General features: G+C 41.1%; 1 protein-coding gene across 4 annotated transcripts in view; it reads right to left on the reverse strand.

Moving 5' to 3' along the window:
- Window positions 1-2040: 2040 nt before the first annotated feature.
- The window catches only part of MFSD1 (major facilitator superfamily domain containing 1), a 31016-nt gene continuing 6818 nt past the window's right edge, over window positions 2041-26238 (reverse strand). Inside the window, exons 4-22 of one of the 4 annotated variants that reach the window (XM_010716992.4) lie at window positions 20008-20051; window positions 17112-17273; window positions 16597-16656; window positions 13841-13893; window positions 13288-13400; window positions 12943-12985; window positions 12458-12525; window positions 11784-11892; window positions 11238-11340; window positions 10467-10565; window positions 9735-9846; window positions 8668-8724; window positions 8015-8171; window positions 7622-7719; window positions 7239-7351; window positions 6691-6738; window positions 5949-6009; window positions 3865-3979; window positions 2041-3610 (exon numbers count right to left, since the gene is read on the reverse strand). In XM_010716992.4, coding sequence (XP_010715294.1) covers window positions 3551-3610; window positions 3865-3979; window positions 5949-6009; window positions 6691-6738; window positions 7239-7351; window positions 7622-7719; window positions 8015-8171; window positions 8668-8724; window positions 9735-9846; window positions 10467-10565; window positions 11238-11340; window positions 11784-11892; window positions 12458-12525; window positions 12943-12985; window positions 13288-13397 — 1353 coding nt within the window. In that variant the 5' untranslated portion in view covers window positions 13398-13400; window positions 13841-13893; window positions 16597-16656; window positions 17112-17273; window positions 20008-20051 and the 3' untranslated portion in view covers window positions 2041-3550. Of the gene's footprint in view, window positions 3611-3864; window positions 3980-4169; window positions 4986-5948; window positions 6010-6690; window positions 6739-7238; window positions 7352-7621; window positions 7720-8014; window positions 8172-8667; window positions 8725-9734; window positions 9847-10466; window positions 10566-11237; window positions 11341-11783; window positions 11893-12457; window positions 12526-12942; window positions 12986-13287; window positions 13401-13840; window positions 13894-13985; window positions 14189-16596; window positions 16657-17111; window positions 20060-26238 lie in introns of those variants that run through there. The other 3 variants (XM_031555017.2, XM_010716989.4, XM_010716991.4) reach the window with 3 other exon arrangements.

A 26238-nucleotide genomic window follows, 5' to 3' on the forward strand; every position in this document is an offset into this window, starting at 1 on the left:
GACATAACTCAACTCAGGAATCCAGGCTAACGCACCCAGACAGCCAAGGCTTCCTCTGTGTCTTTCTCTAACTTCCACAGTCTTGGCAGTGAGACAGAGCAGCTTGAATTTCCCATCTGTTGAATCAAATCCAGCTGAGGTTGGTAATAAGTGAACTCCCTCACTTCTGGCAGCTGCTGAGCAGGCCACACAAGCTGCTTTCAGTACAGTTCCTCAGAGGTAATGACAAAGGAAACCATTCCTGGTGCCTCACTTTGGAGCCATGTCAGTGACAACCTTTCTGGGAGGTTCAGGATGAAGACTTTCACTGCTTTTAGGAGACTTGCAAGGTCCTGGAGGACTATCTTTGTGGTACAACTGCTTTTGCCATGATGTTCTTAGTGACCAGTATTTAAGAAAAAATATCTAACCTGAAAAAACATTTGCATATTTGGAGAATAACGTGAGATTTGAAGCACTGCAGTGTCGCTCAGGCAGCCATTCCCCTACTGGAAGTTTAGAAGAGTTATTTCATGATTTGAATGCATGGAAAAGTTAAATATTTATAGAATATTTCTATGCTTTAAACATTTTAAAGAGGTCTGCATGACAGAGCACTGTGTGTACTTAAACCTATGGCTTTCTAGCTTCCTAGTCCTGCTAATGCACATCTGTCCCATCCAACAGAGCACAGTAGGGACACACGGAATAGAGATTTCCCCATTCCTCAGAGGCAGCTCATTTCAACAGCTATGCTTTACCCCTTGGGCTGATTATCCACACAACAGCAGAAGCAATACAAAAGCACCCACGCTGGAAAGACACATGATGGAACATTAACCAATTTTTAAAATGAGAATGAGAGAGGCTATTGAAATCCCCAGTGATTGAATAAAAAGATCTGTCAGAAAACAAAAAAACATCCCAACACCTCTGGGCACTCCATGTGAGCAGGAATAGTGGAGAGACAGACAACCCCATTTACGTTCTCAGTGAGAAATAGCTTCCTCTGAAATTCACCCAAATGATTTAAAGGAAAAGCTGTGTTGAACTACTGTCACATTTATGGCACCTAAGACAGTCTAAGTTGTCTTATTTCTTTCCCACTAACTTCTATAAACATCTCCAAACAAGGGTGCACACCCACTGGCAGAGCTCAGTCAGAACACTGCAGTCCAGAAGCAGAGCCCACCCCATAAATTGTATTTGTTAAGAGTCAAGAAAGCCATAACACATCAACAGCTTCACACTGTCAGGGGTGAAAGCCATTAAGGGAAGCTTTACAGAGAAGAAAAAGGCAGTCTATAAAGATAAGCAGCTTTCAGCTCAAGCCATTCCAAATCCATTGCAAACAAGACTCGGGTACGGCCAAGTAACAGCCCAGCAGCACACATCCCTCCCACAATGACCACAACCACATTTTCACTATCAGAAGGAAACCTCATTTCAGAGTTCAAAAACTCCTTTTCCCATTTTCCATTTGATGGTCAAACCTGAATCTAAAACTATTCATCAAAAGTCTGAAGCACAAACACAGCAGGAAACGTGAAAAAGGTAAGAAGTCCTTGGGCTGAAAATCGACAGAAAGGAAAGGTTTGGGAGTGCAGCCTTCAGCTAGAGGTTACACCATGTGCAGAAGTAAGTCTACCATGGTACTTTAGCAAAATGCTCAGGAGTGACAGAATTCAGGAACTCGAGAGTTTCAAGAAGATACTGAGTTCCTTGTTACTGTCTCACATAAAATATGTTTAACAACAGAATAGTAATCTACAATCAAAACACATCATTATTAGAGCAGAAGCAGAGAACTGAGACTTGCAAAAGCAGCCCAGTGAAGGTGAGGAAGAGCAATAGAAGAACAGTATCTTATTCCCTCCCTCTCTGCTGCATCAACTCAGCAGCAGAGGGACGGGGAAACTTCACCTTTGGATCCTCAAAGAGATGCTTCCTTAAATATTTCTCAGGGGAAAACAGAAATCACACTCGTTTAAAAATACATCTTAACTACCACCAAGGGCAAGAACACAACACAAACCAGGTAAGAGTAATACATGTGCAGCACCCGTTTAAAGCTTTTATTTAAAAAAGACCCAGAATTCACAAGTTTACAAGCAGAATCAACCAAATTTACATCATCTGTTTTCACAGCTGATAGCATTTGGCTCCCTGAGGGAGCACAAAAAGCACCAATAGAAGTTATCACAGGTCACAGGGTACTACTTCCCTTCTGCAATAAACTCAGCATAGCTCAGACTGTCACTTTGTTTTCCAAGACTGTTCTTTGGAATACATTACTATTAATCTAAGTGCTCCTGGCTTAGTGTTTCAGTCAGATTACCTTTGTCTCCCACAGATGTAAACCTCCACTGAGAAGTATCTGTAAAAACAAAACTACCAAACAAACAAAACCTTAAAACCGTGACTTTCAGATCTGTTCAAAACACTGCAGGCAAAAAAAAAAAGAAAAAAGAAAACCAACAGTATATGGAAATAATGTAACATTTTTATTATAATAAAATACTTTCTCTGCAGTCGACCAACCTGCAGAACTCTGCTGAGCACCATGGCACACAAAACTCCCTGAAGTCAGCCCACAAGAGCTCACTCACCCCTGTGCACCTGGTGCTCTGCTCCTATAGCAGCTCCTTGCTCAGTGCAACCTGTGCTCAAGAAGGCCAGATGCTCCTGCCTTTAAAGGAGGATTAGTGCTTAGGAACTTATGTCCAAATAGGTGAGTGAGGCTTCATGGTTAACAAAAAGAAAAGAAAACAATAGTGGAAATGCACTCTGCAGGAGTTAGTGGGAACTAGCTCTGCTCAGGAAGCAGCTTTCCACAGAGGCTACAGGAAGAGTAGAACCTTCACACTGAAATGCAACCACTTTTTCCAGAGTGCCAAAACTCAGTTCTTACATTTAACCCTTCCCATGTTTTTTAGTTGCAACCTCTTAAGTAGATCAAATTTCACATTAACCCTGACTTACATGAAGTTACTGCTAAGCCTATGATCTAGTATTAAGTTCCAGGGCTTGTACTTTTTGAATGGTAGCATTAGAAGTGCACAGCTTAACTTCCTCAGAAATATTTACTTGAGCCAAAATAGAAGAGGCAGCCTTTCCTCACATTTTCTATAAGAAAAATGAAACAGACTGTTTGCAATATGGCAATAAAGTTGTCCAATTTGAGAGGCTAAATATTCCATGCTTACACCACAACTCATTTCACGGCAACATGATTACTATAGGAAAGCTTCTATGTTACAGCCATGGTTGCATACTACGAAATCAGGTCTTTGCTATTGGTTTGAGCCACTCACTGAGGAGTTAAGGATGGTTTAGCACGTAGTTCATGTGTTCAAGTCAACAGCCAGACGATTCTTCCTCAGTATCTGTGTGTTATTTACCTCAAGGTGCAGAAAGGAACTTAAGCCACATACTTTTAAAATGAGATCTATGCTTGCAGAAAACCGTGGTGTATCGTTCTGGCTTCGCTGCAATAGTTCTCAGTACTGGAAATAAAGTTTTGTGTACAGGAACATCAACGTATTTCTGCTCTTGCAAGTGGGGCAAGATGCTATTTCAACATGCTTCTGTGTGCCATTGTCGATAAGTAGGAAGAGTAATTATCTGGTAGCTGCAAAAAAATAACATTTAAAAAACATGCATCACAATGAGCGTGCTCCTCAGCTTATTTGGTCTGATTCATCTCCATTTTCCTCATTACATTTTTAACTACCACCAGTGAGACCATTTCTGAGAACAAACAAACATTTAACACTTTACTCAGAGGTTAAGGTGTTGGCTATTTGGAACAATAAGCCAAGTTCTTAAAGCAGACATTTTAGTCTCTATTTATTACTGTTAGAAGCCCTACTTCGTTACTAATACCTGAGCGCCTAGTCTGGAGAGGTATTTATTCCTTAAACTAAAGTCATCATCTTTTGGCTGTAATTTAGCCAAGTCATCTTCATTTTGACGTCTGAGTTTCTCTTGTTCTTCTGCTCTGGAAAAGAAAACTCATTTAAGAAACCTGCACTGAGGAGTGCAAACCCAGCAACTCTATCTTATAAATGGCAGTTTTATTTCTTACAGCTAAAAATACCTTCAAAGTTTGTAGATGAATTTGCAGCTTTAGATTAAAATAAAGCTGTGAATGGATTACATTTATCCACTGTAAAGAAAGAGAGAGGCTATTTTCTGCAGTTTCCTTTTATTTACCTTGCAAGACTTCAGTAGAAAGAGAAATCTTTGTTTCCACAGATAACAATGTGCCCAATGAGCATTAGTAACACAGCTTAACATCCCTTTATTAAACAAACTTTTACTCCTTAAAATATAAGATTACAATACAAAAGCATCAATAGTCAAAAACGCAAATAAAAGACCGCTCAGCAGCCTTCAGAGTTAACAGCAACTTCCTACAAAAGAGTCAATATTTGATCAGAACTCTGTCAGTCATTTTCCGTGCAATTCTTAGAGGGAAACGGGACTGAGCAAAGCTCTGAACACGTTTAGCTTAGAACAGTGCTTTGCATTAAGACAGTGACAAAGGCAGTAACAGTGAGCCATTTCTAAGCTCTGGAAGGCAGTGAACCTTATTCTAGCACATAAAATGCTGTTAGGAAATCTCCACCCACACCAAATGGTTCAGTACTGTACACAGAAGACACTTTATACTAGGCTTTATTTTGACATGAACACGTTTGTCCTGGGCTGCAGGTGCCCTCTTCCCATGAGGCAGCTTCAACAGTGAAAAAGGCTGTAAACCAATTTGTTCAAGTGTTAAGAGATGATGTGGCATTAGTTAAAAGTGGTTACAAAGCATAAAAATTCAACCAGTTACTGAAAAAAATCACCAGCACCAAAAAAAATCTTTTTTTTTTTTCTCCAAAAGAACTATTGTCCAGTGTTGATCAAACTAAGTAACACTACAATTCTTCAAGTTGACATGATGCTCCCCATCAAATGCTCCCCACTTCTGGATGATATTTGCTATTCAAATTTCTTTTCTGCAAAAAACATTTTAATAAAAATTACTGAAAACATTGCTCTAAGGCACTATATAACCCACAACACACTCCAAGACAAAGCCATTGCTCACAGTGAATTCTGATGGGTTACACACGTGGTCCAGGCAGGCTGAAAAGCAGCTCTATTTGGACACAGATTTCCTCTGCTCTGTGCACATAGTAGTTTTTCCACAACTGTTGTATTCGTTTTAAGAACTGGGTGTTTTGGCTCAAAGGTGACACTCATCACAACTAAACTTGTCTGCTCACCAGGTCTGATGAGGTTTTAATTTCCTTCAGTTTTCCTCAAGGTTGATGTACACCACAAAGGAGGTGGAGAATCAAGACAACGTTACATTCCATCACAAGTCATCCAGCAAGATTTTGCTGACAGGTTAGGGTTTCATTTACTTACTTTCAAATTAGGTGTAGACTACATAATTACATAAGTATTTTAGAGAAATCTATGAAGTACAAATAAAATGTCCTGTTATCAAGGTATTTATCTGCAAAGAATTTATATACATGTGTTTTGCACAGTACCTGCAAGTGAAAGTTGTTGCCAACTAAAAGGTAAAGCATTTCAGCATTACATGCAAACAGGCTTCAAAAACCTGAAGAATAGGGACCCCATTTTTAACCCTGATACACCATGTAAGAGTGTTCTTCTCACAGTAAGCAATGCAAACTTTTCAGAGAGATACTTGAACTCTGCTTGGCAGGAAGGCAGTTGAAATTCATAAAGAGGAACAGTAAGAAGTGCCAGGAAAGGAGAAGACAAGGTTAATTATGATTTCCTCTATACACAGGAGAAGGAATAAGAAATCCTACTACTGTCTTGTAGGAAAGAAAGTGACTTTTAACACAAATGGCAGACCTACAACAGTAACTATGTTCAGACAGCAATCTAATTAATTACTTTAGGTTAAACAATTTCTAAAGGACACTGGTTTTTATACTTACTCATTTGCAGCTACTTTTTGCAGTTTTTCTCTTTTCTTTGCTGACCAGTTAAGATCACCACCTGCAACAGAAATAACACCTACTGTGAAACTTCCAAAACTGATATCCTATCTCATTGCTTAAGGAAAAAGAACAGTAGTTGTACAAAAACAGAAATTGATATCAAGAAAAAGAAAACAACTTCCTCACAATCATACAAGCAAGCAAAATCAGGAACCAAACTAGGATCTCAAACTTGACCCATGTTTTTGCTGGGTAATAAATAAGTTTCTCCACAACTCATCACAGTACCCTGTAAGATTAGAGGAAGTGAAAGCAATTTGGATAGAAATGAATGCTCTCCTCTAGATCTTTCAGGAAGAAACTAAGTAAGAACACTGCTATGTGAAGGAAAGCATATTGGCAGGTACATGCAATCAAGTGTGTTATGCACAAGCAGTTTGGAGAAAAGCTATTTGAATCCACAGAATATCCAACACGTTCAACTTAGCTGAAGAGGTAGGTGCTGTGCCCTGCTGATTAGGTTTGACACCACAGCAAGGCCCAGTGAATTATGCACTAAAGCACCAAGGCAAAATGCACTATGAGGACAAGCCCTACCCAAGAGATACCACCAAATCCACAAACTGCAGCATCAGACACCCACCTGTACTCCACTACCTGTAAGCAGCTCAGCACAGCAACTCCAAGAATTACGATGAAATCACAAGAATCAAGAGAAGCTAAAAACCTCCTGACTTACCTGTTAGGTGATTCACAAAATACAGCATGACTACAGCTACCAGTGACACTAAGAAAAAATAAAAGATTAAGCTGTTAGTACCTTTACCACAATGACATAAAACCAGCTTAACGTCCAACCAGCAACAATTAAGATTTCTTGTGACAGCTGTAATTATTATCAGCAGCATCTCCATCAGTTTTGAGAACTCCACTACACTCACAAGTAGCAATGTAACTCAACTGATTTACCCGTATCAATAAGGACCCTCATACAAATATAACCTTGAAGAACTTAATTCACCAACGCTTTTAATTACACTTCATTTTTACCAGACATTTCAACTACTTACACTAAAATGCTTCAGGAAAAAAAAAAACAACTAAAACCACAAAATGTGACACTACTTATCAGTTACTTTCAACAGTGCCTCAGCTGAAATGTCTATAGATGTCTACCCAGCTGCACAGTAAGAAAGCAGTTACTAGCATTTTACAGGAAACATTAAGGGAGGCAAGAAGAGTTTCCTGAATGTACAGAACATTACTCTCAGTGTTTTTGCTACTTACAGGAAACACAAGCACTGAAGAAGACTTCAAGAAACAGGTATCCTCTTGTGTCCAGAATCATCCCAGCTGCTATAGAAATAACTGCCAGACCAAGATTCTGGATAGACTGCATACTGACATAAACAAAGGATTACCACTGTGTAAAAAGTTTTTGAAGAACAAACTATTTTATTTTTATTGCACAATAAGATGAACTTCTCCCCATATTCTAGATGGTAGTCATTAATCTGCACTTTTGCAGATATCACTATGCATCTACTGCACACACACATCCTGAAACTACAGGAGACTTCCTCCTAGAAACAGTAACTTATTACAACAGCTTCACATCAAGTGGTTCTACAGTATGAGGATGTAAGTAACTGACAGATGGAAGTACTCACAAGCCATAAGCAGTTCCCAGCTGATGTTCTGGAACAACAAAGGCCACCATGGGCCACAGGGCACAGGCAAGCAGGGAGTATGCAACTCCTAGTAAGCACTGAGAAATAAATGAGTAGAGAGACACTAGATGAGATGCATTTTTGCTATTAAAAAGCCACAGACAGCTCATATTAGTTTAGCTTCTGTTATGCTGTTTTCCTTTATCAGCATCTTTGGTTTTAAACCCATTTGCATGCTGTGTATCCTTATGAAATCAGGAACATTACAATAAGTTTTAAGACTACTTAAGCAGTCAGAAGACGGGGGTAAACTTATGCAGAATTATTTATCAGCAGGTCAATTTCTTATTTTGTCACATTTAGCTATCAAGGTCTACTTGAACAATTGGTTACCATTGCAATCCAGGGGTTCCAGAAAGTGAAAGCCAACATAATATGAGAAGCAAGCGTCGTTACTACAGCACATAAAACCCAGATGATATTCTTTCCAATTTTATCCACCAGGATTCCAAAGACAGGAGACATGGGTGCTGATATAATGTACACAACACTGCAGAAGAGTGAAAAATCAGAATTTCCCTTTCAACTTGTGAAACCATAAAAAAACACACTTAAAATAAAGATTCCAGAACTCAAGTGTCTGAGGGCATGAAAGTATTTCTCATCCCTGATGGAAACAGCAACATACTTAGAGCTCTTGGAATCATGCCATCAAGTGTTTTCTGTTTTGCCAGGTCACCAATTTGTCTTCAAACTTGCACAATTTTGTTTACTTAGTGTTGTTATTTTGTCTCCACCACCTCTAAAGGAAATTGCCAGATACCACAGTAACACCCTTCAGACAGAACTTCCTCTTTCAGATTAACATCATCTCCTCAACTGGAACATTTAAGAAAGTAAAACTCCATCATGCCATATGAACACGATCCACTGAAGTGCAAACTGCTTACACCAGCAGATCCCAAGCAGTCAGAGCCCACAGATATATATTTTACCCTTAAATCACAGCAGTAGTACATTTACTCCTTTAACCAACTGAAACACACCTGTTAATTGCACTTGCTTCTTGAGATGAGAATTGGAATTTTTCAATGAAGAAGACCCTGAAGATACAGGAAAAAAAAGCACAAGTTCAGAAGTAGGCAAATATAAATGAAGAGATAAATTAAGCTAGACAAAGTAAAAACAATAAACTAGTTTACACACAACTTGTAAATACAGCATTAACTAGCAAACATCCCAAAGCAGATCCTCTTTTAGGAGGCTGGAACGAGTTGACAGATTTTTGCCAAAGAACCATTCAAAGTACATTTTGAAGCAAACACACAAAATATGTAACAACACACAAAGCTGTCATACAGAATTCCTTCAGTACTCATTGGTTGTGAGGTTGGGCTCAAACATGGTTACAGTGTTGGACTGAAGCTCTTTTCTTACTGAGCTTTATGTATCAAGGTGAAACTTGAAGCATTTCTGTGTAATTTTCTTTTAAAGCATGCGACTTGTTCTAATTAAGTAATAAAGAGATTTTTTATGTACTTGGAATTAGGAACAGACTTCGTGAGCTCCACACATGCTTTATCTTGTGAGATGAGAGTTTGAGACTGTTAAAATCTCTCCAAATAATGTAGATACCTGTTTTTTTCCACTTTTTGCATGTAATCCAAATCTCATTACTTATATCTCATTGCTGGTAACCATGTTTGAGCCCAACCTCACAACCAAGGAGTACTGAAGGAATTCTGTATGACAGCTGTTCACAGCCTTGTGCACAATGTTTTAGATCTAAATCATGTTTTAATCTGAGAATGGAACATGTCTTATGCCTTTGAGTTCTGACAGCTCAGCCTACACTAATAAATGGGATTTAACAGATCTCAGCAGAAAAGAAAGCTGTAAGATTATGATTATTTCTGTCACGAGTACAGCAAAAAGTGCCACACACAAAAAAAATGAGAAAACAGCACAGGCTTGCTAAGAGACCAGTGTGATTCTACATCTGGAGTTTTTAAATATTAGCCAGCACCTCTTCCTTGGTAAATGACATTACAATTAAACCAATTAAACCTTGGCCAAATGCAAAGGCAAAAGCTATCCTATGTGAGACACTTACTTTCCAAGTCCAATGAAAGGAAAGACAGCTACATAATAGCAGACACATATTACAAATATCAGCCACAATGACAAAGAGAAGTTCTTCACATCGGTCAGCTTGATCACTTCACCTGGAGAGGAAGCAAGAGAACACTGTTTCAGCCACCACAAACATACCTGAAATTCATCCACACTGAATAAATATTAGGGTGATCAAGAGTCACTACTGAAGTATTATAATCCTGCCACTATCTACTCTCTTGTACAAAGTTTGCACAGTGAGCATCAGCCCAGGGTATACAAGTCCTACATCAACAGTGCCTAAGTCAAGAAGAAACTCCTCTCCCACGTTAAGATGGATGCACAATTCCCCTAAAGTTTCTAAAACTCTTGTGGAGAACTGAATTAAATACAAACCACTTTCTTTCAAGGAAATGTTTAACGTGAAATCTGTGCCTGAAACTTCAAGTTATGTTTTAATCAGGCTCTCAATTTTTGTTTTTTAATTGTCTAAGTTCTCCCATTCAAAAAACTCAAAACACCACAAGGAGACAGCAGCATGTTTTTGCAAACCTGTTGAAGGAAATAAAACCAATCCCAACAAAACAGAGTTCCAGTGGCAAAGCACAGACCAAACTGACGTGAACTGGAAGGCTCCCCACAAGCTCAATGAAAAAGGCAACGACAAATTGAGTGACTGCTCTCCAATGAAAGGATAAATTCCAAGGCATGTTTACACCACACCACTCACCTGTTTTTCCCTGCTCTTTACAAAGGAGCTTCTCTGCTCTCTTGTCCAGATAAGCAAGGATTAGGGCACAGGCCAGTGAAAAGAGACATGTTATGCCACCTGCAAGAAGGTAACATGACATGTTTAGATGCAGACCAAGCAATAATCTGGCTTTTAGATGAACTTTTAGTGTAGCATACCTTTACACATCTAATGCAAATTCAGTCACTTGAACACCAGTTTAAGACTCAAACTGTATAACAGGGAGAAGATATAGGCACTGAAGTCTACCAGATGAGACACCTGCCTTGAACAATTCTATTTAGCCTGGAAATATTACCACAGCTCCCACTCAACACAGCTGAGCTGCTAGCTGTACCTTGCAATAAGAGAAACAAAGCCAAGGCTTTGTTACCAACACCAAGGTGTTAAACCTCATGCTCTGAAGAAAAGGAACACTGTTTCAAAGGCAGCTGCAGTTCCCTTTCTACATATCAGGCTGCTACAATTTTTCAAGTCTGTCCTTTACTCAAAGGACATTAAATACTTCATAGCTTTAAGACACACACTTCAATTTGGCAACCACAGAGATCATGCAGCATTTTGCAGTAGGCACACGCTCTCCATAAGAACACTATTAGCCACTGACATAAAAAGCACTCAAATTGCTCTTCCCAGTCCCAACTCCATCTTTCCTACTTTCCAGATAGCAAGAATTCATTAACATATGAACAGAGCTTGAATTCAGAAACCTAAAATACCAGGTGACAACAGTTCAAAAATATTACAAACCTATCAGGAGAGCTAATCCAAGAGTAGTGTGACCAGTATGCCTCAGAAGATCTTGAACTCGTGAGTATATCCATCCCATGATATTCATGTTCACTGTGCTTCCCTAGGTAAAAGAAACTGATGTACAGAAAAATATTTTTCACAATTATCTGAATCCACAGCACAACACACCGGTTAGGAGAGCCCTAACAGGAAAGGCATGTCTCCACTCACCCCATTCAGAGTGACTCTATGAACCAAAGAGCACAGCTGAGATGCAGCAGGCAGTTCTGTCACTGTCCCACTCAGTAACTGATGCTAAACCACACCAGCCTTCTGAAGACATCTGGCAGGTTGTAAGAAACCTTACTAATTCATTTCCTTTTGTATCCACTCTTTATCTACCAACCACAAATCTTCAAACATTTTCAATTCACGTTCCACATCCATTTTTAGCTAATATTTCCAAGGAAGCATTAGAAATGCTGTTTTTTTGCTTGTCTGACTGCCAAGAAAAGCTGTACACCTTAAAGTCTATGAATTAAAGCTATACAGTTTTAAACTTACAATTCTGGCCATGCTCAGCTGTAATCCAAACACAAGATTTAACTCCTTGCCTTTAAACCAGCTGACTGCATACGTGTTTTGTGCCACCGCTAAGGATTCACCACCTATTCTAAAAATAAAAAGAAAAAAAGAGAAAAAAAAAAGAAGGTACAAAACAATACATTAACTGCAACAGGAGAGTAACAAGAAAACATCCCACCACTTGCTGGTAATATTAAGATGAAAGTATTTCAGATTAATTCCTCTAGTAACAGGTAAATCTAATGCAAATATACAAAGAGACAGAAGTCCTGTAGACACGATTTAAGTAAGAACTGCAGAGTCTTAAGCCCTAAGAGTACAAGGTATCCTATTATAATTGCCTTAACAGAAGTTAAGCAGGTGGGCAGCAGCTTCTCATTTCTCTTTTGCATAGGTAAAAACATTGAAGAGTCAAGTGGTACAGCTGCTGAGCAGTTTCACAATTTCTGAATTCAGTAATACTGAGGACCTCTACTTATTTTCTAATTTTACATGAAAATACAAACCTGACTAAAACTTTATGCACACCTCAACTTTTAGAGATGCTCCAACATTCAAACTTCAGTCTGAGTGCAAGAGCAGCAGCAGATTTTGAGGGCACAGAAAGCTGGTCAGGACCTTAGAGGGTACATAGGACACACTTCTGGACTTACCCAAATATAAATCTGCCCACTTCCATCAGCCAAAAAGCATTAAGTAGTGCTCCCAAGGCAAAAATCACCTGTCAGAAAAGCATTTAAGAAAAACTATCATTTTTTAGCTAGAGTAGGAAACAAATGAAAACCATCTCAAAGCAGAAACAGAAATTATTTTCCCCTCACAGCCCTGAAAAAAACACTTCACATCCTCTAGAGGCTTTTCTCCTATCCCTCCTACTCTACCCAAATATACCCACAGATAATTTCACATCAAACAAATAAAACAATTGTTTCCTTTCCATTCCTATTTCATTCATTCGTAGTCCTCTATTCCCAGGTATCCCTCATACAATTCAGACTTCTATTTCAATTCTCTTCACCTGCATACTTCTACCTGAAAAACACACTACGATCACAGAAGCCTTCTGAGTTTTCTTCCCCACCTCACTCCCAGCAGAGCAGCTACAGATAACCTCCTTCCCCCTCTCATTTCCACTTACCTGCCCAACGCAAACAAAGATGCTGAATATTACAGTGCCCAACCTGAAAGAAAAAGAAAACAGCTTAACCAGAGATTTTTTTTCCCCCCGTACATTACAATATTGAACCTACAGCAAAGCAAAAGGGTAAAATGATACCCAATAGAAGTTCTCAGTAATAAATGCCACAGTTTGACAGCTATATTAAAAAGATGGCACAGATGAGCATTTTTGAAGCTACGTTACTGAAAAAATCTGGTTGTGCCAGTGGAAATTGCAGAAAGAACTATGCTATTGAGTATGGAATTCCACATGCACTTAATTCTATCTACCAGTGAACATGGAAAACAGTAAGATCTCGCTTACCGTATTCCAAAGACTCTGTCTATTAGAAAACCTCCAAAGAAGCAAAGAACCACATTGGGCCAGGAATACCAGGCGTAGAGTGCCATGAACTGTGCTGTGTTCACCTTCATATCCTACAGAAAGGAAATTTGAAGGAAAAAAAAATAAATTCCTGAATTAATTTTGAGGACACAGAAAAAGCATCCAAGTACTTAGAAATAAGCATGCGTTCTGACCAGAAATCACAGGGCACAGTGATTTGATGACTGTATCTGTTGAAAGCTGACATTTTAGAACAAACTGCTTTAACACAACAGGTGGGGTTTTCTCAGGGACACGCAGAGGGAAACCACTCCATTCCCCAATGGAATGTCCCATATCTCCTGCAAGGGTCGGTTCTGCTCTTTTAACCCTTCACACCCACATTCCAGAATTACCGCACCAATAGAACCGTCGCAGAACCCCAGCTTTAAACAAAGCAGCCCCCGCTCCGGGCGGCACCGCCCTCTGAGCGCAGAACCCCCTCCTCACCACCCGGCCCAGCCCAAGCGCGGCCCCCCGGGCAGAGACTCACCCCCTGAACCTGCGTCTGGAGCGCGGCCGGGTTGTCGTAACAGAAGCAGCTGCCTGCAAGGAGAAGGGCAGGGAGGCCTCAGGGCACCGCGCACCCCGCGGCCTCTCCTCACTCCTCACGGAGGCCCCCGCCCGCCGCCACGCACCGAAGCCGAGGAAGCACATGAGCGCGAGGACGAGCAGGCGGTGCGGGAGGCGGCTCGGATCGCACACGGCGGACAGGGCGCGGGGGGAGGCTGCGGAGCCGTCATCGCCGCCGTCGGGGCCCAGCAGGGCCCGCTCCTCCTCCGCCATAGCTCCGCCGTCACCTGGGCGACGCCACGTGACCGCGCGTCAGGTGACCGGTGCGGCCCACAATGCGCCGCGGCTGCCATGGCAACGGGCGGGCCCGGCGCGGCCTGCTGGGCCTTGAGGCGGCGCGAAGGAGAGCGTTTTTTTAGGCCAAATTGCGCCTAAAACCTGGCCTGAGACAGGAACTTGAAACTCCTGGGCGGCAAGCAGTGTAGCTTGTGAAGCCTTGTGCCTCTCCTGCCTTCTGGACGGGGGAAGATTTGTCCTAAAATTGTGTCCTTTTGTGCATTCTAAGAGGCCCCGCTTATTCTACCGCCTTTTCCATCGTGTAGTCCTGCAGTCTCTGTTACCCCTGAGGATATCACAAATCCTGCCCTGCACAAAGCATGTCAGGATATCAGCTGCGTAAAACAACCCTAGCATTCAGCAATGATAAAACAAGCACGCGTCTGGATGGGCGTCATTTCAATTGCCTGCACACAGCCTGCTTCTGCACACAGAGGTGTTTTAATGGCAGGCCTGGCAGAAGCACATCAGTGCTCATCTGTCGTGTACTACCTGACCTGCTGCGAACCCAGAGGTCCCCTTCCAGTATTCTGCCATTAATTTCATCAGTAGCCATGCAAGCAAACCAAAGTAAGTCTTAAAAACACATTGGTGTAGCATGAGACTACTGCTGAGAATAAATTGCTTGCATTCCACTCAGCATGTGTCTTTTAACGGCTACACGTGTGCCAAAACACAACTGTGTTACCAAACGCCCGCCTTTCTGGAAAAGAGAAATTATTGAGTCACATTCTCAGCCACACAAACTGGTCTGGATTCCCTGAAATCAATGCAACTCTTCCAGTTCATTCCAGTGCTCACATCACGGGCTTAAACTGCACGTCATTGCGAAAGCGCTGTCCCACCACCTCAACTTTGTGGCCGCTGGAGGGAGTTGGAGGGCAACGTGTGGGCTTCAGAGGCACAGTGAATGTTGGATAGTTCATAGACGCGGACAAAAGAGAGAGCTTTGAACAGCAAGAATGTTCCTAGTGAAAATCTGTGCACAGAATGAAGATGTATTCTTGTTCCCAGCTAACAAGCCCGGTTATTTCAGGAGGCCAACACCACATCACCCAGCGCTCTTCTAATTCTCTCTGATCCATGGAAAAGGTTTTTTGGTTGTGTACACACTCTAGCTTTCCTCCAGGACACAAGGGTGGCTGTTGTGAAAGCCTGAAGTTCCCAAACTGCTCTCCCACCACAACTCTCAGACAGAAGATGAGAAAAACCTCAGGAGAGCACTGGGCCCATCACCAGAGGGAACAACTGGAGCTCCAGCTGCACTGATCAGCAAGCACAGAGCTAAAATCAACAGAACCAGCTTCCCTGGGGGCCATGGCTGCTTCCCAAAGACCTCCTGCCCCATTTTGAGAACCGTATGAACCGCAGGAATGTCTGAGACATTGCAGTGTTGATCAAGGAAACTCTCACAAATAACAAATGAGCTGCACAGTCTGTTCCATAAAATGAGGGACACCAACTCAAAGCTGGCATACTCCACAAAATTAAATGTAAAGCATCTGTAGAGTGACAGAACATTATCATCAAAAAGATATTGTTATTTTCCCCATTACTGTTTTTAAATGTTGCTTCAGAAGGCACAAGTAAATAGAGGGAAGTAGCTGTTAAAGCTGAAAGAGAGGCAACCTTCACACACACAAAGGTGCCATTGTAATGCTTTGTCGTTGCCTTGAGTCAAAATATTTTGATTCTATTGTTTAAACTATAAAACTGTTATATCAACATCAAATCGATTCAGTCTGTATCTCACGGGCTGTGAGATGATACCAGCACTCTGTCTGCAGGATCCATCAGAAAATGTCTCCTGTAACTATTGATCAATTTTATCACCAAGAATATCTACAAGATCTAGAAAAACAGATTTTATCTCCTAAGTTTCAAAAAGGATCTCCAGCCCATAGCCAAAATAACAAGCAAAAACTCATGCCAGGTAACATACTAAACTGCAATTGGTGATTTAGGATGACGTTATTACTGCTGAGCTATGTACAACAATGTGAAGAGTGAAGTGAAGAGCTCTCAGAGGCTGAGGTTATCTGAACACAGCCTTTGTTTGACCTCAATTAATCAAACATTAAGCATACAAAATTCCTGTAAGCTTCAGATGTGACTGTGGGTCAGAATTTCTTCCCTGATACGTCGTTGCAGTGTTTTTCTTGCTAAAGAGCAAAAAATACACTGTGCAAGAGTGTTTTTAAGAGCTTCTGACAACTGTGGCAGATTGTTTCTGCCAAGTACTATGACAAAGTATTCCAGGAAAAGAGAGTACTCAGGGAAGAACATCGTCCTCACTTTCTGCTAACTGAGCAGTAGGGCCTTAATACTGCTTTCCCATATTCTTGCCCCATTTAAGCTTATGCAAATCTTTATAACGTCATAGCCTTAAGTTTTCCTTACCATCAGAAATGTGATGTGCCACTGTTGAATCAACATGTAACAGAAATGTCCTTCCTTTTCCTGTTAAAACAGTGAGACAGAAGGTTAGTTCAGAGCACATCACACTCCAAAGACTGATTTTTTTTTTCAGTAATCTCTCCAGTTTTGTTATTTATTCAAAGGCATCTTGGATTCATTGCTTTCTTTTTTTTTTTCCTTTCAAGTTTAAATAATTACCCAAATCAGCTGCATTATCCTGAAAACTTGAAATTCATGACTTCTTGCTGTATCATGTTTTTTCTTGTCCTCTGTTCCACCTGCTTTTGGATACAGGGGCTCTATCTGAATACAATGATTCTATGATTTCATAAGTGTTTAAGTCCCATTCTGCCAATGAAACCTATGTCATCTCTCCTTTATGATACCAAAACTGCCTCTCTCATGTTCTATCACTATCATAAAAAATATGCAAAGATGGAATGATGAAAATAAACTGCTTTAAAAGCTACCTAAATCATTTAAAAATTACTACTTACTTCATTATTCTTAAGCAGGTTCCACCAAATATAACTGATTCAACATCAAAATAGTAAGTGTAATGGGAGGAGAATTCTTCCTGCGGTGCACAGCCATGGCAGGTTCTAGTACAACAATGGATATCTGTGCTCTCATTCATCCTTGAGGGAAATTGTACTAACCTGAAACACATGCAATTTTACGGTATTTATTTTCCAATATGTCAGATAGTTTTTCATGCTATTTTCCATTCCTGAGTGCTTATTTTCATGTTAAACAAGATGCATTTGTACTTTATCTTGCTTGGTAAAACATGGGATTCTTTACAGTAGAGTAAGAAATTACTGTATCTGGAATATTTAACAGGAGAAAATGAGTATTTTTCCATTTGCTGCTACATAATATCACCATGCCACCCCTTTATTCCCATTCAGACTTCACCTTGGATGTGACCTTGCTGCAGCTGAAGTGCAATGTGGCTGTAATGTGCAGCGTGAGTTAAGCCTAAGACGATTCTTAAATGCATTGCTGGTGAGAGTTTATGCCACAAATAAATACAGTAGATTACTCTTAAACTCATACTTTAGAATGTTTATTACAGATGCAATTTCTGTCTTAACATAAATCAAAGTACTTAAAGTGCCATATGATACCAAATGTTTAGTTTAACAGCATAAAATAGAGCAAAAACTGTATACAGTACTTTATAGATGCTATAAAATTCTTGTACTTGTGGCCTCACCTCTTTGCATTGCTCAGATCAATCAAGTTCCCTGAACACTCTGGATAGTAAATACTCACGTGAACCAACGATTAGCTTTCAGAGTTTGTTCTTCTAAGCTGTTACTGTCTTCAGTAAAAATACTTCAAAATCTGACCAAATTACAAAGTGGGGACTGTATTTAACATGATTGAAGTTACTTCACCATCATTAGATTATTAGGCCATCTCTGAAAAAAGTTGTTCTGCTTTGCCTCAAACTTGTGTTAGCAACCTGTTATAAAAGATCTGTCATACACAGGCATATAAACACTTTAAAATCACTTTGTGCATTAAGGAATGTGTTATTATAAAGCTCCCTCTGTCCTGTGCTCTTCCTGCCTCACTCAAAAGTTGTTGGACCCATGTACAATCTCCTTAAGTCATGTCTAATTTCTGTAAACTCTTTTACATCAGAGAAAGCTGAAAAAAGGCTGAGGAAGCATTTCTGAACCACAAGTCTATGTGAGACCAAAGATTTTGGCCTAAGAAACTTCCCAGAGTTCAACAAAATGACTCTGCCAAAGCAAACACCTCCTCCCTGTCAGCTGAGTCAGACCACAGAACCGCATGTTGTGTCTTTATTGCTCTTCTTTCTGAGTAAAAACATCAAGAAAGACAGCTCTTCATATTCCCCCAAATTATTTTAAGGCTCTAGATATCTCCTAAGGGAAGTGGATATTGAGCCGTATCTCCCCCAGCAAAACCTACTCAGGTAATATGTAAGAAAAATGCCTGCAGTGAGAGTGTAAGACCACGTAATTCATGATGTGCTGCTTCCCTCAGCACTTTCCATCAGCTTTTTTTAGCAATACTGTCTGGATTCTTTGACCTGGGAAGAAGTCAAGATACAAAACAAAACAAAGAAGCTGTTGTATTAGAGACTGGTCGACAACTTAGAGTCTGCAGACCAGCAGAATAACTGTGCACCAAGGCTGTCACCAAGACCCAACCATTCACTCTTTGGAAACACAGACAGGGATGGGAGAAAGCAACTGCTTCCTGCTGACTCCATCGCAGGCCTTGCAGGCTGCCCCTCATAGCCCTATAGAAGTGTAATGCACACAGTCCACCCACAGATATTCTGAAGCTGATGTCTGTTATTACTACCACCCAGCAATTTGGCTAGCAGGCTGTGACACACACAAAGCCACCAGCAAGAACCTCTTCTTTCTTACTGCAGCACCAATCCTCGTGGTTACCACTCTGAGGTCTTTACTTTTCTCCCTTGTTAATTTATATTCCAAATGCAGACCTCCTTTCAAACTCCTTTCCCCCCCCCACCAAGGGGGGATATTTTACGAGTTTATGCACACCCAGCAGTTCCTCTTCAGGCACTTCCTCTGTCCTCAAGTAATTGAACTTTACTGGAGAGTTTCCAAGACAAGGGTAAGGTGTTTGGGTTTTTTTCCTTTAGACTGCAGCCCAGAGCTGAGCAGAACTTCCCGAGCAAACAGCTTTGCTCCATGGCGCTGTTGTTTCCTGAGCTTTGGGATTCACTCCTTTGCTGAATGTCTGATCCTGGGACTTGTTTGGAATTCCTTTTCCACTGTGCAGCCCCTACTTGGGATCTGTTCATCTACACACAGCTCTCTGCAGAGAAAGGGCTCTTTCCTGACAACACCCTGATAAGACTGCCCTACTTCACACACTCCTATCCAGCAATTGTTATGCCAGGAGACATGCTGCTATCAATTTTTTAGTTTCCTGACTGGTGGTCACTTCCCTTTTGTTTCAGAGCTCCAGTGTTTCCATGACTTCTTATTTCAACTGCAACACTTCTGGCAGGTGGCACAGCATAATTTGGTATTTTATCCACTCCAGGTGTTTCCAAAATTCAGTGTGTGTGCACAGATTGTTCACAGAGCCCAGCAAAGACAAGTGTGATGCAGTTACATTCAGTAGTTTAGTAAAGAAAGGAATATTCTATACCTGTATTTGACAGCATGTGTTAAGGTGGATTGAAGCCTTTCCAAAATAAAACCAGTCACATTCCAATAATTTTGAGTCCTTTCCACATACTCAGTTTTACCCCTGAAAGCGCAAAGCTTTGCTCTGTCTCATGACCCCAGGAAAGAGGCATTGTGAGAAACACTGCAAGAAGCAAGTAGAACATTTAGCAAAAAAAAAGAGAAAAAAAAAGAAAAAAAAGCATACCTGATTGGCAGAGTTGCAAACCAGCAATTTATCTGTCTGAATACCTTGGAGAGGAAAGGAAAAAAAAAATTAGAAGCCAATATTCAAAAATAAAATGAGGACCAGGCATTCTGCCTAAGCATTCGTTTAAGTGAGCAGCTGGAGAGGGGGCTGTAAAACAGTTTTCTGCTTTACTTCCTTCAAAAAGTGAATGAAAAATTATTCTGTGCAGCAAGAAAATAACTTGTACTATAGTGCAGAAAATATATTGTTTCCTTTACAAGCATCTTGCTCAACCCTTGATTTCACATTTTCATTCCATAGAAATTACAATTCTTTGCATTTTTATATCTCTGAGTTCACCAGCTTGCGGTTTTGAAGTACAAACAACTTCATAAATATTACTCACAGCATTAGGAAAAAAAAACAGGCAGATTCATATTCTTCCACGTAAGTACAGGTTGTATGGGTGACTAACTGAAATATCACAATCACATTTCCTGGCACTATGGAAACAACAGCACTGCTGTGCACAGAGGTAACCGATACTGAGTAAATATATGTTAAAGTTAACATCATCCCAAAGCGTCAATGGCCAAAGGCCAAAGTTTCAACGAAGAGTCATCCTAGCTTTGTTAGCTTTGAAAATTCAATCTTAAGACCTTTTGGTTTTCGTGACACCTACAGGATTTCCCGTCCTTCAAACGGTGTCGTGATGCCAGTGCACGCCCCAAGCCAGGTGTCCTTCCCTGGCTCACAGAGGTAAGGGCAGTCATGCTGCACGTGTCACCTGTTTGCTGAGTGTGACCTACCTGCAGCAAAGCACATTTCTTCCCTCTACAAAATGGGCACTAGATGGTTCCTTTGGAAGGAGGAACTGAGCAAAATCTTCTTTGAAAATGGCCTTGTTTGAGCACAACCACACAGGTGAAACAAAAGTTCTGAATGATTCTCACTGGAAATTATGCTTTGTTTGTATAACCTCACATTTTTTTATTCATAGGTGAACATCTGTTTAGGCAAAGCCTGAATTATGGCATCCTCTCAGCATCTTGCAGCAGGGCAACACAGTGACACAAGAAGGCTGCAGCCTCACCTCACCCTGCTGCATCATGAAATTCCCAGCAATGTTAATATTTACCATAACTGGGCATACATACCATGTTTTCACTTGAATAAGACAAATCACACTGTCCTGTGCTGGCTTTGGACCTTTTCTGTGGACTTCATACATACAGATATCCTCCAAAGCTGTAACGAATCATTTGCTTTATCTTTATCTTTGTTTAACAGAACCAAAGTCTCTGAAGAGAAACAACTCAGGGAAGAGCTCACACCACCCAGGCACCTGCACCTCTTTGTCTCTAGAACCACCCCAGTGGTCTCCATCAGCCCAGGCTGGTGATGCCTCCAAGCTTCCCTCAGTACTCAGTGGTGATGCCTCAGTACTTCCCTCTCAGGTGCTCCATATATGAATGACTGCATGCTCCAGCTTCACCTTCCTTTCCTTCTCTGCTTGTGTATTCCACGTCCTGCACAGAGGCTGAGTGAAATCAAGCCCACTTAAGAGGTTCCCTTGAATATCCACTGCTTCCTTCAGTGTTCTTTTTTCCCCCACCTGTTCCTCTGTCTCTACTTCTTATATTCCTCCCATCTTCAGCACAAGAGCCTCACAGTTTGGTAACATTATCTTGTTAGTTCATCCAGTCGAAGCTTTGGGAATGCTTAAATAGCTTTGGAGGTTATTAAATAGATTTACAGAATTCTAAATACTCTTTAAGACACATAGGAAATAAAGAGCCTGCATGTTCTTCCCAGAAGGGAAACTTCTTGGAGTAATTCTATTGCAGCAAAACATGGGAAGGTTTTTTTAATGCTGAGTCCCACCACAAAAGGCTGGCAACGATAATGGGACATCCTGCAGCAGTTCCTAGTAAGAACTTGTCTCAGTTCTGAACCAAATCCTGCTAACACAACACCACGAGAAACAAACTTTTACTATGATTGCAGTCAAAAACCAAGGTTCTGCATCTGCACCAGTAAACGAAGTCATGGTGTAGAAGAAACTGAAAGGAAAAAATACAAAGTTTTCCTCTTCTCTCTTATCTGGAAAGCCATAGCAATTTAATTTTTTTTCTGGAAACTTGAGCAGTCAGTTCGTGTGACATATCTACAACGCAATCCACAGCCACAAAGCATTCAAATAAAATACCACAATGCAGTGAACAGCCGTGACACTTCTTTCAAATATCTACCATCTAACAACAAATGCCAAGTATACTGCTTTGTAAAATAATTGGGAACATAAAATGGAAAGAGAAAACTGAACTCAGGAAAAGGAACAGATAAAAATCCTGCTTTTAAGAATGAAGCCAAGTAATAACATCCCATCCTGGCCTCTGTACAGGATCGGGAGAGGTTGCTTCCCTTGGCAAACTGAGAAATCACACTTCTTCCAGCTTCTAGTTACACTCTAAACAATGAGTGCTTTGGGGCAGACTTTGTTTTTGAGAGCTCAAATCAACTATCCTGACACTCAATTTACATACAACCCGCTGGTGAACAAGACCTGACCCTTAATTTATTTGGGGAACGTGTCCCTCGGAGTCCTTCCACACACTGTTAATAACTGCAATTTTGGATGACTTTTCTCCACTGCATGAGAGTGTTTACATCACCAAAAAAGAGAAGAAACAAACAATTAGTGGTTTTATAACTCTTAACATGCTTTTTCTAGGAAATAAGACAGCAAATAGATTCATCAGAGGTGAGAGGGGCCAAACAAACACACTCACATCCAACCCCTGCTCTGGTATGTGACGTGGAGGAGGGCTGGGATCAGCAAACCCAAAGCATTCATGTCTCCTTCTCCCCCTCTTGCAGCCAAGCTGCAGACAGACACAAGGCTTCTCTCATCCTGGAGCCAGGATCATTTTTTTCTCTTTATTTTTTCTCTTTAAAGAAGGAAGGAACATTTGCAATGACATTTTCTTCTATGCCATTAAATTTCATAAAAGGTGGCACTGTCCCTGGCCACCCCTCAGCTGAAGGTTTAACTCAGTCACAAAAGGTGCCTCAGTGTGATTCAGGGTAGAGGTATTTTCCCCCTAGAATCTACACTTGCAAGCTCTCCCCTTAAAGGCAGCATGTTACTGTGCCTTGCTCCACTCCTCTCAGAGAGCAGCAATCAGATTGTTTGCAGTGTATTAGCATACTCAAATAGATCTCTCATGGTTATTAAAAATATTACAGAGGCCAAATATTTTGACTGAAAAAGTAAAAAGACATTGCCAGCATCCCGAGATCCCTATCTGCTGTAAACTTTGTGATGAACTGGCCCAAAATAAAATTACTTTGCTGGTCATTACCACTAGCAGCCTGGCACTTGGGTAATTCTATGGCAAGGAAGGGTGAGGAGGAGGCTCACCAGCCCTGACCCATGGCTTTGAACATCCCTGGGTAAGTGAAGGGACAGAAGGCAGATCCACAGGCAGCAGTGATGCTTTAAGCAAGACATGCACGGAAAAGCTCTTGGGTACAGCGTGGACATTGAGAACTGAGCATTAGTTGTGTGGTTTTGCAAATCACTTTGTCCACAGAAAAAGAAAGCAAAGCCAGGAATCTGAAACTCCTGATAATAATCAGGAGTTTGCAGAAGAGGTTTTGAGCATACGGTGGAGCAGAAAACACAAACTCCAGGTTTCTGCTTCCACACTTTGCAGACTTTGCTTTTTTCTGAGTATAACAGCAGAACAAAACCCCTCAACACAAGCTTGCTCTCAAGTGGCTCTTTGTGTAGATCTGCCAAAAACGACCATCCTGCCTCTATCCCCAGCTGTCTCAGCATCATTTCTGGTTCTGCTCAATGTCCTCCCAGACCTGGTTCCCTTTTTACTGCATTTTCTCTGCCCAACAAGCAGACCAAAATTTCTTACAAGTTTACTGTGCCAAAACCTGAAAGAGCAGTGCTCCGCTCAGCGCATTTCTGGCCTTTATTCCCTGGGGATCTTTCCCACAGATGGCCGCACACCCAGTGCCCTCCTCACAGAAGTCACAGCACTGTGGAGCTGAAGCCTTAGAATTTTCAGGCAGATAACATTGCCAAGGTTACACCCAGGAGATAACAACTCAGTCACCAGCAGCAGAGCGCAGCCCAGCAACCTGTCCCAAACACCACTTGCCTTCAGGAAATGCGATTGAAACAAGCTTTCACAGCTCCCACGGGACTGGGAAGAACTGATGGATGAATGAATCACTGCTCACAATCCCGGTCTTCAACGCAGTCAACAGTGAAATCAACAGGGCCATAAATCATAGAATCATTAAGGTTGGAAAAGATGTTGGGGACCACCAAGTCCAAGCATCACCACTTGGCTGCTTGTGCTGACGCCTGCAGCATGTTTCAGCCTCCACCACGCTGCCTGGACCTTGGTGATTGCAGCAATGTGGTGGGAGGGCAGAGACTGGCTCCAGCAGCAAACGGGCCTGCAGACACAGATGGTTTGTTGAAAACGTTGGTGCTGTTGCAATGCTTTCTTCATTTGTGCATGCAATCAGCAAATACAGATTTAGCAACCAGGCATTGTTAAACTAAGATATGCTCTTCCTTCAAGATTTGTTTTGTATACTCACAACTAATAATCTGCCATGGCACTCCTGCAGTTTCTCTGAATTAGCACCCAATATTGGCTGCAAAGCCACAATTTGCTGTTGACACTGTTGCCTTAGGCAAGCCACAGAACCAGACTAACACTGCTCACATCTCTAATAACAAAACTGAAGTGCTCACGATTTTAGCACAACAACTAGAAAAAAGGGCTAAATGAGGAAATACCATTCTTCAAATCAAAGCTGAGACATCTGAGAAAGAGGATGATTCCAAGAGGGGGCACTGTGCATAGCCATACTCAGCATGTTCCCAAAACTGAGGCTGGGAAACTGTTTTAAAGTTTTAAGTGCACCTTAAATTACCAGCTTATTTTCTGGGACACAAAGGGTTCATTTAGTGGTTTCTTGGAGTTTTCTTTAGTTGTTTCCTTCAGTTTCATTTGTTTGTTTTTTCCTTAACACCCAACTCAGGGTCCAGCATAGGCAAGAGGAAGGGTCCTGCTGACTTCAGGGCTGCAGCCATGCCCTCCTACACGCCAAGTTATGAATGTCTACTTGATGCGTTTAATACACAATTACTGCAGGCCCTGACCCTGCAGATGGCAGCTGAGCTGGTATCCCTAACAAGCACGTGGATGAAATATAAATCACTCAGCTGTAAGATCAGATACTAAATCACAAGCCTCAAGTTTTATAATGTTTACCCTGACAAAACTATGGCTTTTCCTGTGAAAAACAAACTGTTTTGTTCTCAGGAGGTCAATCAGTCAGCAATGGGCTACCTGACCTCCCGAGGTCTGCTCATCCCAATGTTTGTGATTCTTGGTTCTCGTGATCTTCTACCTATTCTTATAGGTAAATAGATACACATATACTTCTATCTTGTGATCTATCTCCTATTTTATTAACAGAAGAGCAAATTTCTGTTCTCTCCTTTGCCTCGTTTCAAATTTTCTTTAATTTCCATGATTTAACTTACATGGAATGATCTTCTAATTGGTCCTCTTTGGATTTGTTTTCATAAGGGAAATATTACTGTTGAAGACTCCTCCAATTTAGGGAGCTTAATTACTGCAGTTAATTGCCTCATTCCTAAAAAGCAAGTTTTCAAGCCAAGGTCAAATTTCCTCTGCTCCTTCTAAAATGCTGCCTTCTCTACAAATATGCAAAGTTGCATACTAGGATCCAGAAGGCTAGAGAAAAACAATCATTAAAAAGAAATGCCTAAATCACAGCAGCTGCAAAATCTCAACATAAGCTAACCTATTCCAATAGGTTTTGGTTCTTTTACAACTACAATGTTGCGTACAGAAAAATATTTGTCTTCACCAGAAGTTAGTTAAGTGTGTCTAGTTTGCAAGACTATTTTCTCCTACCTTCGTATGCACTGCATTTTTCTATCTTGTTATTCTTACCTCCTCAGTTACAATCAGCCACGTGCAGATCTGAACATTCCCTGTTCTGCTACAATCAGGTGTGTTGAGTAGTGCTGGTGCCTCAATGAGGTGCTTTCACAACTGAGACATTTTTAAACAAGGTCACACTTCATGGATTCCACGTTACAAAATCACAGAACGACATGGGGCTCCATCTAGAAGGCTGCATGAAAGCCCTGCATGAGTTACACGAGGCGAAATCTGCAGC

This window comes from Meleagris gallopavo, chromosome 11 (genome assembly GCF_905368555.1).
Source record: "Meleagris gallopavo chromosome 11, MGAL_WU_HG_1.1, whole genome shotgun sequence".
Classification (NCBI taxonomy): domain Eukaryota; kingdom Metazoa; phylum Chordata; class Aves; order Galliformes; family Phasianidae; genus Meleagris; species Meleagris gallopavo.